The following is a 12,576-nucleotide window of genomic DNA, read 5'->3' as shown; positions in this document are numbered from 1 at the left end:
TAATGATCTTTCCAAATGTTTGTACCATTAGCTAACTATTGTAAAGTGCTTTGGATAAAAGTGCTACATAAAAAAACTTAATGAACTTTTTGTGTTCTCAAATAAAAGCACACAACTCATATTTTAATATCAGTAGTGTTATCTTTCTATGCAATGGATATGCCCTCCCCCACCGCAGCAGCCCCTGAGTTGGGGCTGGAAAGGAGGGGGGTCTTTCCCCTGCCATAGCAGCCACAGAGCTGAGGTTGGGAAGAAGGGCCGTCTCTCCCTGGCAGCTGAAGCCCTGGAGCTGGGGAAAGTCGCCTCTTTCTCTGGCCACCGCAACCCTGCATGTCCCAAATTTCCCCACCCCCTCTCCCACTTACCCCCTATTTCCCCCAAGACCACTACCTCACCTTACATATGTGTCTTCTCCGGGGTCCAGGAACCTAATTAGTGGAGCCATGCCTGCACGATTCCACTAATTAGTTGGAACCATGCCTGCGCAATTCCACTAATTAGGTGGGTGGCCCTTCATTCTCTTGTGTGCGGCTGCCCGGACGGACCACCTGAATGGAGCTCGTGGACCACAGTTTGAGAACCTCTCATCTAGAGTATACACATACCATACAGAGAAGAACAAACTTATGATGGTAATTTATCTTTTATTACCTATGTGAGCCTCGCAGAAGAAGTAGTTTATTAGCAGAGATTCTGATGTACATCACACACTGGCTTTCATCTCTTCTTCCGCCCTGTTACATGTAAAACATAGTGCAACATATATAGTAGTTACATCAAAACACTCCTAAATGCACATAACAAAAGCCCCACTCTACTTCCTAAAACACTCCAACACCCTTGTTGAATGAAACTATAAAATAACTGCTCAGTTTAAAGTGAGAGGGAGGTGGGAGAGAACCACCCTAGAGAGAGTATCCTCCATGAAGATCATGACCTAGTTAATACATGCCATTTCCACTGACCACAGGGTTTGGGCTCACCTGCAGAATATTACAATAGATAAATCCCTGGTTGGTTTGTTATTTTTACCTCAAAGCAAAACTTCCTCCCTTCCTGGGAAAGTGTGAAGTCCTAGTTCCTGGGTACATGTTGTATCTGTGGCATTTGCATAGGCATAGGCTGTCTATGTAAATATCCAAGGTACTTCAGGATCTGAGAGTCTAGCATTGTCTGAGAGGCAGTAAGTGTCCATTATATGCTTCCCAGCCCCTTCTCCAGAGAGCTCTGCACCAACAGCATGATGCTTTCTCTTCCATTCATTTTATATTTGTATCTCTTGGCTCCATGTTATTGGGCTTTCATATGCCAGAACACGGAGCCTTCTTCTGAATTCAGGATGGATGGGGATTACACGATTGCAGGATTTTTCAGACTGCATAGCTACTCAACAACAGAGAAATCTAGACCGGAAGTTGACATATGTGACAGGTAAGTGAGAAGGGTAGGGCGTGGGGCTGCAACAAATACTATGTATCAGTACCTAGATACTACAGTCAGTACGGCCAAGCAGGGGGTAGGCTGTAATCACTGCTTAACATGCTGTCCAGTATTATCTCACTGCTTCCTTGTGCTCACGGTCTGTCTGCTAGATCCACCTGGTGCCTCTCATCTTATCCTTAGATTTTAAACCATTCTGTGTTTGTACAGCAGCTAGTACAGTGGAGCTCCTGCAACCCAATACCAACAATAACAATAATACTACAATGACCAGAGCTTTAGAAATGCTGTTAGCCTAGATTAGACAGATACAAAGAAGGAAATCGTATTTAGCAGGAATAGAAACAGGAGGGGGGAAACAAGCAGGAAAAAGAGGTGGAACAAGAAATAGGAAAGCAGATATGGGACAAAAAGACCCACTGCAAATAGACAGGAAGCTGCAACAGAGAGGACGCATGGTGGGCTGGGGGTTGGAGCATGCAGGGCTCACCTCTCATTAATAAAATGACAGTAGTCCAAAATATCACAGCTTAGCTGGCATGACTGCGGCCATTATTGAAGAAAATCTCTGCTACAGCCAAGATCCACTCTGTGCCATCAGAGATCTGGGGAGATGCAGGTGGTTTCTCCTCCTCTTTGCCACCTGAGCAGGAGAAAGGGAGCAGATCAGGGCAGTGAATCTGACCCATAGGATATTGCATAAGGAGTTGCTGATTAGGAGAGGGGCAATGGGGATTTGAACTAATAGGTACGATCTGATGTGTGTTATGCAACACTAAATAGCAGCAACCTCAGTGTAACCGTACAAAAAGAAAGTTGTTTGTGCTGCTGGTCTCCTCATGAATCCCCTGTGAGCCATAGAACACATAGCAGAGGGGGGCACAGACAGGTGAAGTGATTTGTCTAAGGTCACCCACTGTGTCAGTGTTAGAACTCCAGGCTGCCTGGCTCTTGGACCACCTAGTTATGCCAGGCATTGCCCAGGGTGCATCTGCACGATTCAGTGAGCCTTCACATCTCTCTCTTGCTTCTGCAATAACACCTGTATTTCTGCAGAGCGGCCTCTGTAAACAGCCATGGCTACCACCTGTTCCAAGCCATGAGATTCGCCATCGAGAAGATAAACAACTCCAGCAGCCTCCTCCCCAATGTCACTTTGGGCTACGAGATCTACAACACATGCTCAGAATCTGCCAACATGTACGCAACGCTGAGTATCCTTGCCCAGAGCGGGCAGCACCATGTGGAAGTGCTCAGCAACTTCACACACTACCAGCCCAAGGCTGTGGCTTTGATAGGGCCAGACAGCAGCCACTTTACCCTCACCACCGCAGCTATCCTGAGCATCCTCCTTATGCCAGAGGTAATCAGTACTTTGTCTGGAGCAATGCCAAATATATTGTAAGCAGTACGGTATCTATGGCAGGGTCAAACACAGGCGTTGATTGGGGTAATACTGATTAATCAGAAGAAGGGCAGGGAGTGGGCTTGTGGTTTAGGGTGGAGCTGACTGGAGGATCAGTGCTCTGAGCAGGTGATGTGACCCCTATGGTCCTTTGTGGCATGTGGGACTCAGTCTCGGTGTGACTCCAGTAGAGGTTAGGCTCATTCCTAGCACTGAGAACGATAAGCAGCCATGCTGCTTACTTGGTTGTTTTTTCAATGTGTGTTGCTGCAGCCACCATGGCCATGTGCCCTCCAAATACCAGTCCCCTCACACTCACAAGAGTCACGGCTGATGCTGGTTCCTCCTGCTGGTATCGCTGCTCGATGCCAATCGCCCCCCTGCTCCTCGGGTAATCACTGTTCAGCACTGACCTCCATGCGGTACCAGTGCCCATCCCCTCTGCACAGTTTCCCAGCCGGAGACACATCCTTTCCCTCATTCCCTTTTGCAGATTAGTTACGAAGCCTCCAACGAGATGCTGAGCCTGAAGCGTGCCTACCCCTCGTTCCTGCGCACCATTCCCAGCGACAGGCTGCAGGTCGAGGCTGTAGTGCTGCTGCTGCAGGAGTTCCGGTGGAACTGGATTGCGATGGTGGGCAGTGATGATGCCTATGGCAGGAATGGGATAAAGACCCTGCACGAGGTGGTGGCTAAGAATGACATCTGTGCCGCCTACCAAGGAATCATCCCCACGAAGGGGGGTGCCAGCAGCCCAGAGCTGAAGGAGATGGTTAGAGTCCTTGTGAGGACTGGGGTCAACGTCACTGTCGTCTTCTCCAATGTGGACAGCGCTAAAGACTTCTTTGACATGGTGGTTCAGGAGAATGTGACGGAGAAGGTGTGGCTGGGCACTGAAGCATGGTCTCTAGCCTCAGCAGTCTGGAGCATCCCCGGCATCCACAGTATCGGCACAGTGATTGGGTTGTCAGTCAAGCAGGCAAAGCTTCCAGGATTGGAGGAATTTGAATCTGCCCATGTGAATTCAGAGAAAAATAACATAGCCACGTGTGCCCCTGATTTGGGTGCTGACGGGAGGGGTGGCGGGAGCAGCAGCAATGAGAGCACCAGCCAAGGCTGCAATCAGATCTGCACAAGGTGCCACTCACTCACTTCAGCGCCCCAGACATTTGACATTTGGACATCCTTTAACGTGTATTCGGCGGTGTTTGCTGTGGCCCACGGCCTGCACCACTTGCTGGGTTGCTGCTTGGGAGCGTGCAGCAAGGACAAAGTCTATCCCTGGCAGGTGAGTGGGTCATGGGGAAGGGCCCCCCTCTCTCTTGTACAGGAGTGAGAGTCTCCTTGTGTGAAGCTGCATGGGGGCAGCCCAGAGCTCAGGGCAGGTCTGACTATGCTATAGTCAGAGGCAGGGGGCTGGAAGTAGAAAGGAGCAGAAGTATAAGTATCTAGAGCAGGATGAGCAGGTGCCCACCAGCTCCAAGCTCTACCTGCAAGCTGCATCCAGTCAAAGCACCAATAAGGTTTCAAGGCTGGTGAACTGAGTCTCAGAACAGGCCAGCACTGCCCTGCCAATGGGCCTTACCCTGCTCTGGAGAGACCATCTCTAATCAGAAGAGAGGATGGTGTGACGGGTTGGATCACAGAAACCCTCTTGGGAGCTGCCACCCGATGTGCCAAGACTACTTCTATCCCTGCCTTCCCTGCCAGCTCAGGACTCCAGCACCCTGTCTTGCTGAGCCAGACACACCCGTCTGCTCCAACACAGACCCAGGGTCTGAATTACTTGCTCCAAAGCTGCGGGTTTACCTGAAAGCAGCTCACAGAAGCGTTCTTGTCTTTCACACTCAGATGCCCAACTCCCAATGAGGTCTAAACCCAAATAAATCCATCTTACCCTGTATATAGCTTATACAGGGTAAACTCATAAATTGTTCACCCTCTATAACACTGATAGAGAGAGATGCACAGTTGTTTGCTCCCTCAGGTATTAATACATACTCTGAGTTAATTAATAAGTAAAAAGTGATTTTATTAAATACAGAAAGTAGGATTTAAGTGGTTCCAAGTAGTAACAGACAAAACAAAGTAAGTCACCAAGCAAAATAAAATAAAATGCGCAAATCTGTGTCTAATCAAACTGAGTACAGATAAGTTCCTCACCAGTTCCAGAATGCTCCCTTTTACAGACTAATCTCCTTTTAGCCTGGGTCCAGCAATCACTGCCCTTTGTTCCAGTTTCTTTCAGGTATCCTGCGAGGTGGAGAGGCTCCCTCTTTAGCCAGCTGAAGACAAAATGGAGGGGTCTCCAAAGGGTTTAAATAGACTTTATCTTGTGGGTGGAGACGCCCTCCTCACTCCTATGCAAAGTCCAGCTCCAAGATGGAGTTTAGGAGTCACCTGGGGAAGTCACATGTCCATACATTATTCAGTTTTTACAGGTAGCATCCATTATTTACATGCTACCTTGAACGTCCTCAAGTAGACTTCTTATGTGGATTGGAGCATTCCAAGATCCATTGTCCTTTAAGTGTTTATTGATTAGATACTTAATTTCAACATTCCTTTCTCCAGGAACTGACCAAATGCTCTGCTAAGGTTATTTAGAAATCAAGTCAGTACACAGCCAACATTCATAACGTCGAATACAAAAATGATACATGCATACAAATAGGATTAATACATTCAGTAGATCATAACCTTTGAGATATGTTACATGGCATATGTAGCATAAAACACATTCTAAGCATATTTCCATTAAGCCTTATGGGAGGTACCGTCACAGATGGATGGTACCTGGGGGCCTTAGACACCTGGGTTCAGTACCCTGCTTTCCTATAGACTCCGTGTGCCCTTGGCCTTGGGATGCCACTTACGGTAAAATTTTCAAAAGCCCCTAAGTGACTTAGACGCCTCCATCTCTTGAAAGTCAATGGGACTTAGGCATTTTTTAAAAATATTCCACTAGTCTCTGTGCCTCAGTTCTCCATTTGTAACATGAAGATAACAGCACCACTCTGCCTCCAGGTGCTGAGGGAATTCATGAGAAAGAGGAGAGCAGCAAAGACATGGACCCTCCCACCCTGTTAAGGATCTAATCTATCCCTGATGGGGGTCTTTGCCCAAGGTTGAAGCTGCATGTTGGAATCTTGGATCTTTTCTGTCTGTGGCCTTTTTGTTTTCCAGCTCCTGGAAAAAATCAGGCAGGTGAATTTCACTCTGCAGAACAGTCAGGTGCATTTTGATGCCAATGGGGATCCCCTGACGGGCTACGACCTTGTCATGTGGAAGTGGACTGGCCAGACCTGGTCTTTTGATGTAATTGGATCTTTCCTCCAAAACCCAGACAGACTGAACATTGGCCAGGCTGGACTCCTGTGGCATACAAAGGATAATCAGGTACCCAGCATTTGAGCTGCATGCTGGGAAAGGAGTGGCCTCAGGAGGGTAGGGCAGTAGCACCAAACAGGGATTTTCCTAGCATTACAAATAAAACAACCTCCCCTTATTCCTGAAACTTGACCCTGCATAAAGCTTTGTGTCCCAGGGCTTAGGGGAGCAGAATCCTACAGGCCAGGAGGGGCCTGCCTCACCACTCCTTCTCCTGCGCTGAGTCACATTTAGTCAGGTTGGCTGCATCTCCATGGGTCTTTCCCATAGCAGGGTGAAGCTGGGGCGCTCAGCATCTCAGGGTGTAGGCTCTGTAACAATCGTGGCTGGTGGTACAGGGAACAGAGAGTTGACAGGCTCCTGCTTGCATCTTAATTTTCAGAAAAATCTCTCTCAGGAAGAATCACCCCAGGCATGCCCTTGTGCTGCCCCTGCACGCTGCCCTGCTCCTACCTGCAGTCCTGACCCCTTTCCTGGACATTAAGGTGCCTGGAAATATAAGGTACAGCCCTCTGGAGAGCAGCCTGCGCCAGTCCCAGGAACTCAGCTTTGCTCCGTCTGTGCTGTTTCCTAGCTGGCCCTAGCTGTGATGGGGGCTTGCTCTTGGCAGGCCTGACCCTTGCTGTGCTTTCATCTAGGTGCCTGTGTCCACTTGCTCAAAGGTGTGCGTAAAAGGAGAGAAGAGGATGCAGGTGGGGCTTCACGAATGCTGCTTTGACTGCGTGGCCTGCCCCACAGGAACCTTCCTGAACAGTAGTGGTCAGTAGAACATGAGGCAGCTCCTCATAGGGGTCACAGCCAGGGAAAGCTGGTTAATCTTGTCCTGCCATTCCTGTGTTCCTAGCCTATGCACCTGGCTCCACGCTCCTCTTGTACACACCTACTCCAGCCCTTCTCTATTCTCCTTACTTTCTCCTTCTCCTCCATCCTGGCTGCAGCAGTTTCCTCTCCTCCTCCCCGCATTCCCTTTCCCCTCCTGCTGCGGGGCCTGGTGACTAGCGTTTGAGATGCAAATGGCCCAGTGCAGCTTGCTCTCTGACTTCTCCATTTGTATAGCTCTCAGAAGGGCTGCAGTGCTGTGGGTATGTAAATACCGGGTCTCCCCGCAAAGCACCGAGTGCTGGCTCCAGTGCACTCCTGGCTGGTGCTGGGATGCTGTGGTTTCAGATGGTTGCCGGGAATCAGATGAACAGGTGAGCTGAAGCTGCCTGACTCCTCTCACGGTGAGCTTTGGGTGGGGGAAGCAGGTGTGACAGCTGCTTCCTGCCCACTGTTGTCTTTGTCCCACTGGCGAGGCAGGCAGACAGACAGACAAACCCAGAAAGAATGAACAGCACCAGGTGGCAATAAATATCAGGGCGGAATTTGGTTAGTGGCAAGTTGATGGTGCTGGAAGCGATATGAAAATGCTTGGATGCCGGGGGCCAGGTGGTGCCTAGGGTTGACTGCAGGATTATCTGATCCCCGTTGTGCCAGCCACAAATACAAACCTATGGCAAGAGAATGTCTTCGACCCCTTCACTCTCGCTCAGTAGATGCTAACAGACTCCATGTCCCACTGGAGCATGAGCTTTGGGCAACCGCCAACAGTGAAGAGGCTCGGGGTAAGTTACTCCGTGGCCTGGCCGGGTGAACACCCCGGCACCTCACATACAGTTGGAGGAGAGAGCAGCTGTTGCAGACATGCCAGCCTCTGTGAGATGTGCTGGAGCCCTCATCACATGTTCCCCCACCCAGACTAGCTGCATGAGCTGTGTACTTTACTCCAACCAGGACTCCAGCAGTGACCCAGGTGGTCAGTAAGCCTTAGTTCACCCAGCTAAGCCACAGCAGCTACTGCCCCTGACTAAGCTGGGGGAAGCCATGCTGAGAGAGGCCACTCTGTAGATCAGAGCTCTCCCATTCCAATTCCTTTCCATCTCCTGCCACAGACATCCCAGTGGTCCCAGAGGACCATTAACGTCACCATAATTGCACCCACTCACTCTACGGCTGAGGCCTTCGGGTTTGTCACCTTTTATACTGTCTCACTGAACCTTGTTTGGAGGTGGCACACATTGATCCCAGGTCATTAAAGACCCTAAGGCACTTTACATAAGGGCTGTGTTGTTACCCCCAACATCTGTGCTCCACCCCAGAGGCAGCTGCGTCCAAGTGGTGGGTGATCCCTGTACGCAGCTTGTTCAGTGTTTTGAGATCCTTGCAGGCATGAGGTGCTATAAGAAGGCAGATCATTATTATCATAACCAGCATGGTGTGTGAGCAGCATCTCAGCTCCTCCATTCCCTTCCTCTGCAGACCTCTACAATTGCCAGCCCTGTGGGACAGATCAGTGGGCCCCAGTGAGGAGTGAAATCTGCTTCAATCGGACCACTGAATTCCTGTCCTGGGCTGACCCCGTCTCCTGGGCCCTGCTGACTGGCATCACCCTGCTGCTGCTGCTGCTGGCAGGGACAGCTGCCCTCTTTGCCCGGAACCTCACCACGCCAGTGGTCAAGTCGGCAGGCGGGAGAATGTGCTTCCTCATGCTGGGTGCTCTGATCTGTGCCTGCTGCAGCCTCTACTGCTACTTTGGGGAGCCCACCTGGCACACATGTCTGCTGAGGCTGCCCGTCTTCTCCATCAGCTTCACCATTTGCCTCTCGTGCATTGCAACCCGCGCCTTCCAGATCCTCTGCATCTTCAAACTGGCCTCTAAGTGGCCTGCCTTCTATAGCGCCTGGATGAGGCACAATGGACCAAACCTGTTCATCGGAGCCTGCACAGCCGCCCAGGTGGTGATGTGCCTGGTCTTACTCAGCACCAATCCCTCAGTGCCCAGGAAGGACTACACGACGGTTACGATGCTGATCATCTTCCAGTGCTCGGAAGATGATGCTATATGGAGACTGCTCTACAACACAGTGCTCGGTATCTGCTGCTTTGTCATCAGCTACATGGGGAAGGACCTGCCTGAGAACTACAATGAGACCAAGTGCATCACCTGCAGCCTGCTTATCAACTTTGTCTGCTTCATCTGCTTTCTCACCACCTATGCCTTCTACCGGGGCAAGTACCTGGTGGCCATCATGGTGCTGTCCAACCTGACCACCCTCTCTGGGATCTTTGGAGGATACTTCCTCCCCAAAGGCTACATCATCCTCTTCCGAGCAGAGCTCAACACCACTGAGCACTTCCAGATGTCGATCCAGAGTTACACCACGAAGAGGAGCTCGGACTGAGCCCACGGGCGGGGGAGCAGGGACACCTTGGGGTTTATATGGGGTGGGTGGGGGAAGGTCCCTCACAGCTATTGATCTGTGCTCTCAGCCTCCCAATATGGGGGAAGAGGGTGCGACAGAGATCTGTGCAGGGGCCTCTAGCGGGAGCTGGGGATGAGATGGGGGGGGTGCAGAGGGGTGGAGTGAGATGAGCTCAGGCCTGTGACTACCTGCCACCAGTAACTGGTCCTGCTGGGCTGTGAGGTGAGAGTAGCTGTGTGGGATTGCGGGAAGGGATAATGAGCAACATGCCCTGCAGGGGGGCACATGGGAGCACGCTGGCCACATGGGGGCTGTGCTGTGGGAGGTGGCAGCAAGAACAGGACAGACTGGAGAGCTCCCATGTTGAGCATGGACAAAGCTGGGCCCGGGGCCCTGCCTCAAGCCCAGCCAACCCGTGGGGTCAGGGACAACTCAGCTGCCATGCTCTTCGTCTTCCCTGTGAGTGGAAGGCCGTCCCTGTGACAGAGCTGCCTGCAGGGGCCTGTGCAGGGCACGGAGGTGCTGACCCCTCAGCCGGAGGGGAAGGAGTTTAGGGGCAGAGCAGCGAGGTCAGCCCAAGGCAGTAACACTTTGCTCTCCCCTTTCGCAGCTCCCCTACACCTCCAGCCCTCCAAGGGACAGTGCTTCCCAGAGCCCCATCCACATGGGTCCTGCCACCAGCTCCAGGGCTGCACTTTGTGGCAGCACAAGACTGGCTCCGTGAGCTAGTGCACATCCTTAGCCTGGCTCCCACTGCTATCCCCTGCATGGCATCCTCACAGCCGTAAGATGGCAGCGCTGCATGCAACCTGTCCAGTTCCAGCCTAAGTTGCAGATCACAGACCTGGAGACAGCAGCAGGTCCCAGGGTCCAAGACCAGACTGCTGTAGGGTATGGGGAATGGAATGGAAAAGAGGCACAAAACCGGATGGCACAAGTCATTCTACAGTACTCTGTCCTGGCTATTAAACACCTAGCCCCAGACAGATAGATCTGGGCTTCTCTTTTCTCCCTACTAAACGGATGGAACGCCTAGTGAGTGGGGCTGGGTGGGGAATGGGATCCCCATGAGCACAGCACCTCGGAACAGGAGGCTCTTGATGATTTGCTCATGCCCCTGGAACTGAGTGGCCTGATGGTCTCTCAGGCTGGTTACCCAAGAGACATGAGAACAGCTTCCTGGGAGGCTCAGACCATTGGCTTTGTAAGCTCAAGGTGGAAAGGGAGGGACTGAGCACACTAGCAAACCTAGGATAAAAATGCCCCTTTTCTCTCGGGTGCTGATGTGGGGAGAGTGGGGCTGGGAATATGCTGCTGCTTCTCAGCACTAGGACCCAACACCCTCGCACAGGCTCATTCACTCCCACGGCCATATGGGACACTAAGCAGAGGTAACTGACATAGTGGGCACTCAGATCCAGTCCTCCTGCTCTTCTCCCCCTGCATCTGAAGCCATCTCACTGTGCCCTCAGCCCCTGCCTCTCATGTTCCCCGCAAAGTTCCGACATTAAGTACTATTTTTGTCAGATGTTTAGTGTTAAACTGCTATTAAATAAGAAAAAGCACAAATGTCTCTCCAGAACAACAGCAACCAAACAGCCATCAACAGTCAGTCAAACTTCACTAAAAACTCGCACACTGCTGCATTACAGCCCATAGTTAGCCCTGCTCCTATCCCTGGGGACCTACAAGAGCCTTTGCCAACACTGGCAGGGTGACTGGCTGCAAGCTGCGACTCCCAGGGCCTGCTGGATTTGCCCAGGGAGGCTGAATGCAGGGCTTTGCTCCTCTCTCAGGGGGAGCCACTCAATTGTCAGTTTTAACTGAGAGCATCCAGGGGAATAACCGTTGGACACTGAGGGATGCAGACTCCCATACTGCTGCTAAGTACCCCTGGTAGCCCCTTTTGCTGGAAACAGGATCTTCCCAGGGGCTTTGGGATTCCCCACAGGTGGGGGAATGTGGAGAAGCCCAGGGGGAGAGCTGGGCTGTGATCCATGGTTTCCATCCATTTCAGCAGGGTTGTTCAGGCACTGCTGTGCTCCTCTGAGGAAATCATCTTGCATAATGCTCATTATCCAGGGATTCAAAAGCACTATTCACTGGTACGGATATCATCATGCTCCCTCTCTGACAGATGGAGGTTGAGGCACAAAAAGGAGAGACACAGGCCCCAGGTCAGAGTCAAATGTCAGGTCGCCCGAGGGCCAGGCCAGTGCCTCTGCCCTAGACCACACTGCCTTGAGACAGGATGGCATGAACGAAAGAGAGGGGAGCACCTGCTATGTCCAGCTTGCTAGTCATGTCCCAGGAGGCAGGCTCTTCTTGACTCTCCAGCTGGACTAGTACTTGCGCCTCTCTAAACATCATTATCACGCCATAGAGCCCTGCAAGTGGAGAAACAGCCACACACATTCTCTGGCACCAGATCGAGACAGGATGGGGATCATTAGCCTCTGACAAACAGAAAGTCATTTCCATGTAAACATGAAGATGAAACTCTCCCTGAAGCGCCAGGGATGAGGTGGAGCCTGCTGGCTAATGAGCATCAGAACCGTTTACAGAGCTCTGCTCATGGCAGCATCTGGCTGCTCTCAGCAAGGCATTTGCAAGAATCCTTCTGTGGTGGTTCCTTCCATGCTGGGGTTCCCAGACTTGTGCCCTGTTGTTCAATGTGACATGAATCTGTCTCAGATTTTTACACTGCAGAAGGTATGGCAGCTGGATGGTGCCAGCCATCAGCTTTACACCAGGCTTGGGCCAAATACAGCCAGCAGGGGTCTGCACTGAGGGGCCAAGTGCAGTGTGCAGTGACTCCTAGTCCCAGCATGCAAGGCAGCCTCGCTGCCGGGATAGCACCTCTGGACTGGTTTCACCCTTTATGTAAATGGCCCCTTCTGGGTGAACAAAGCCGGCATTGATTCGGCGCACAGCCCCGTAACAGCGCACCCAATGGCAGCCCCGTCTCGCCATTCCGAGGGTGCGGTTTAGACAGCAATGCTTCAAAGCCTGGCCGAGCAGAAGGGAGACGTCTGCCGGGAACAGACCCGAGAGCCAAGCGCTGGAGGAAAGGGCTCCTGAAGGAGAACCCCGACCCCA

General features: G+C 51.6%; 1 protein-coding gene across 1 annotated transcript; it reads left to right on the top strand.

Annotated features, from left to right (window-relative positions):
- The first annotated feature begins 1,090 nt into the window (after positions 1–1,090).
- On the top strand, positions 1,091–9,456 carry TAS1R1 (taste 1 receptor member 1). Its single transcript, XM_044995936.1, has 6 exons — positions 1,091–1,431; positions 2,497–2,803; positions 3,339–4,133; positions 6,032–6,244; positions 6,874–6,994; positions 8,534–9,456. The coding sequence occupies exons 1-6, from the start codon at positions 1,199–1,201 to the stop codon at positions 9,454–9,456; spliced, it is 2,592 nt and encodes an 863-aa protein (XP_044851871.1). The 5' UTR covers positions 1,091–1,198.
- The last annotated feature ends 3,120 nt before the right edge of the window (positions 9,457–12,576 follow it).

The sequence above is a fragment of the Mauremys mutica genome, chromosome 21 (assembly GCF_020497125.1).
Source record: "Mauremys mutica isolate MM-2020 ecotype Southern chromosome 21, ASM2049712v1, whole genome shotgun sequence".
NCBI lineage: Eukaryota > Metazoa > Chordata > Testudines > Geoemydidae > Mauremys > Mauremys mutica.
This window is presented reverse-complemented; position numbering and strand designations above follow the sequence as displayed.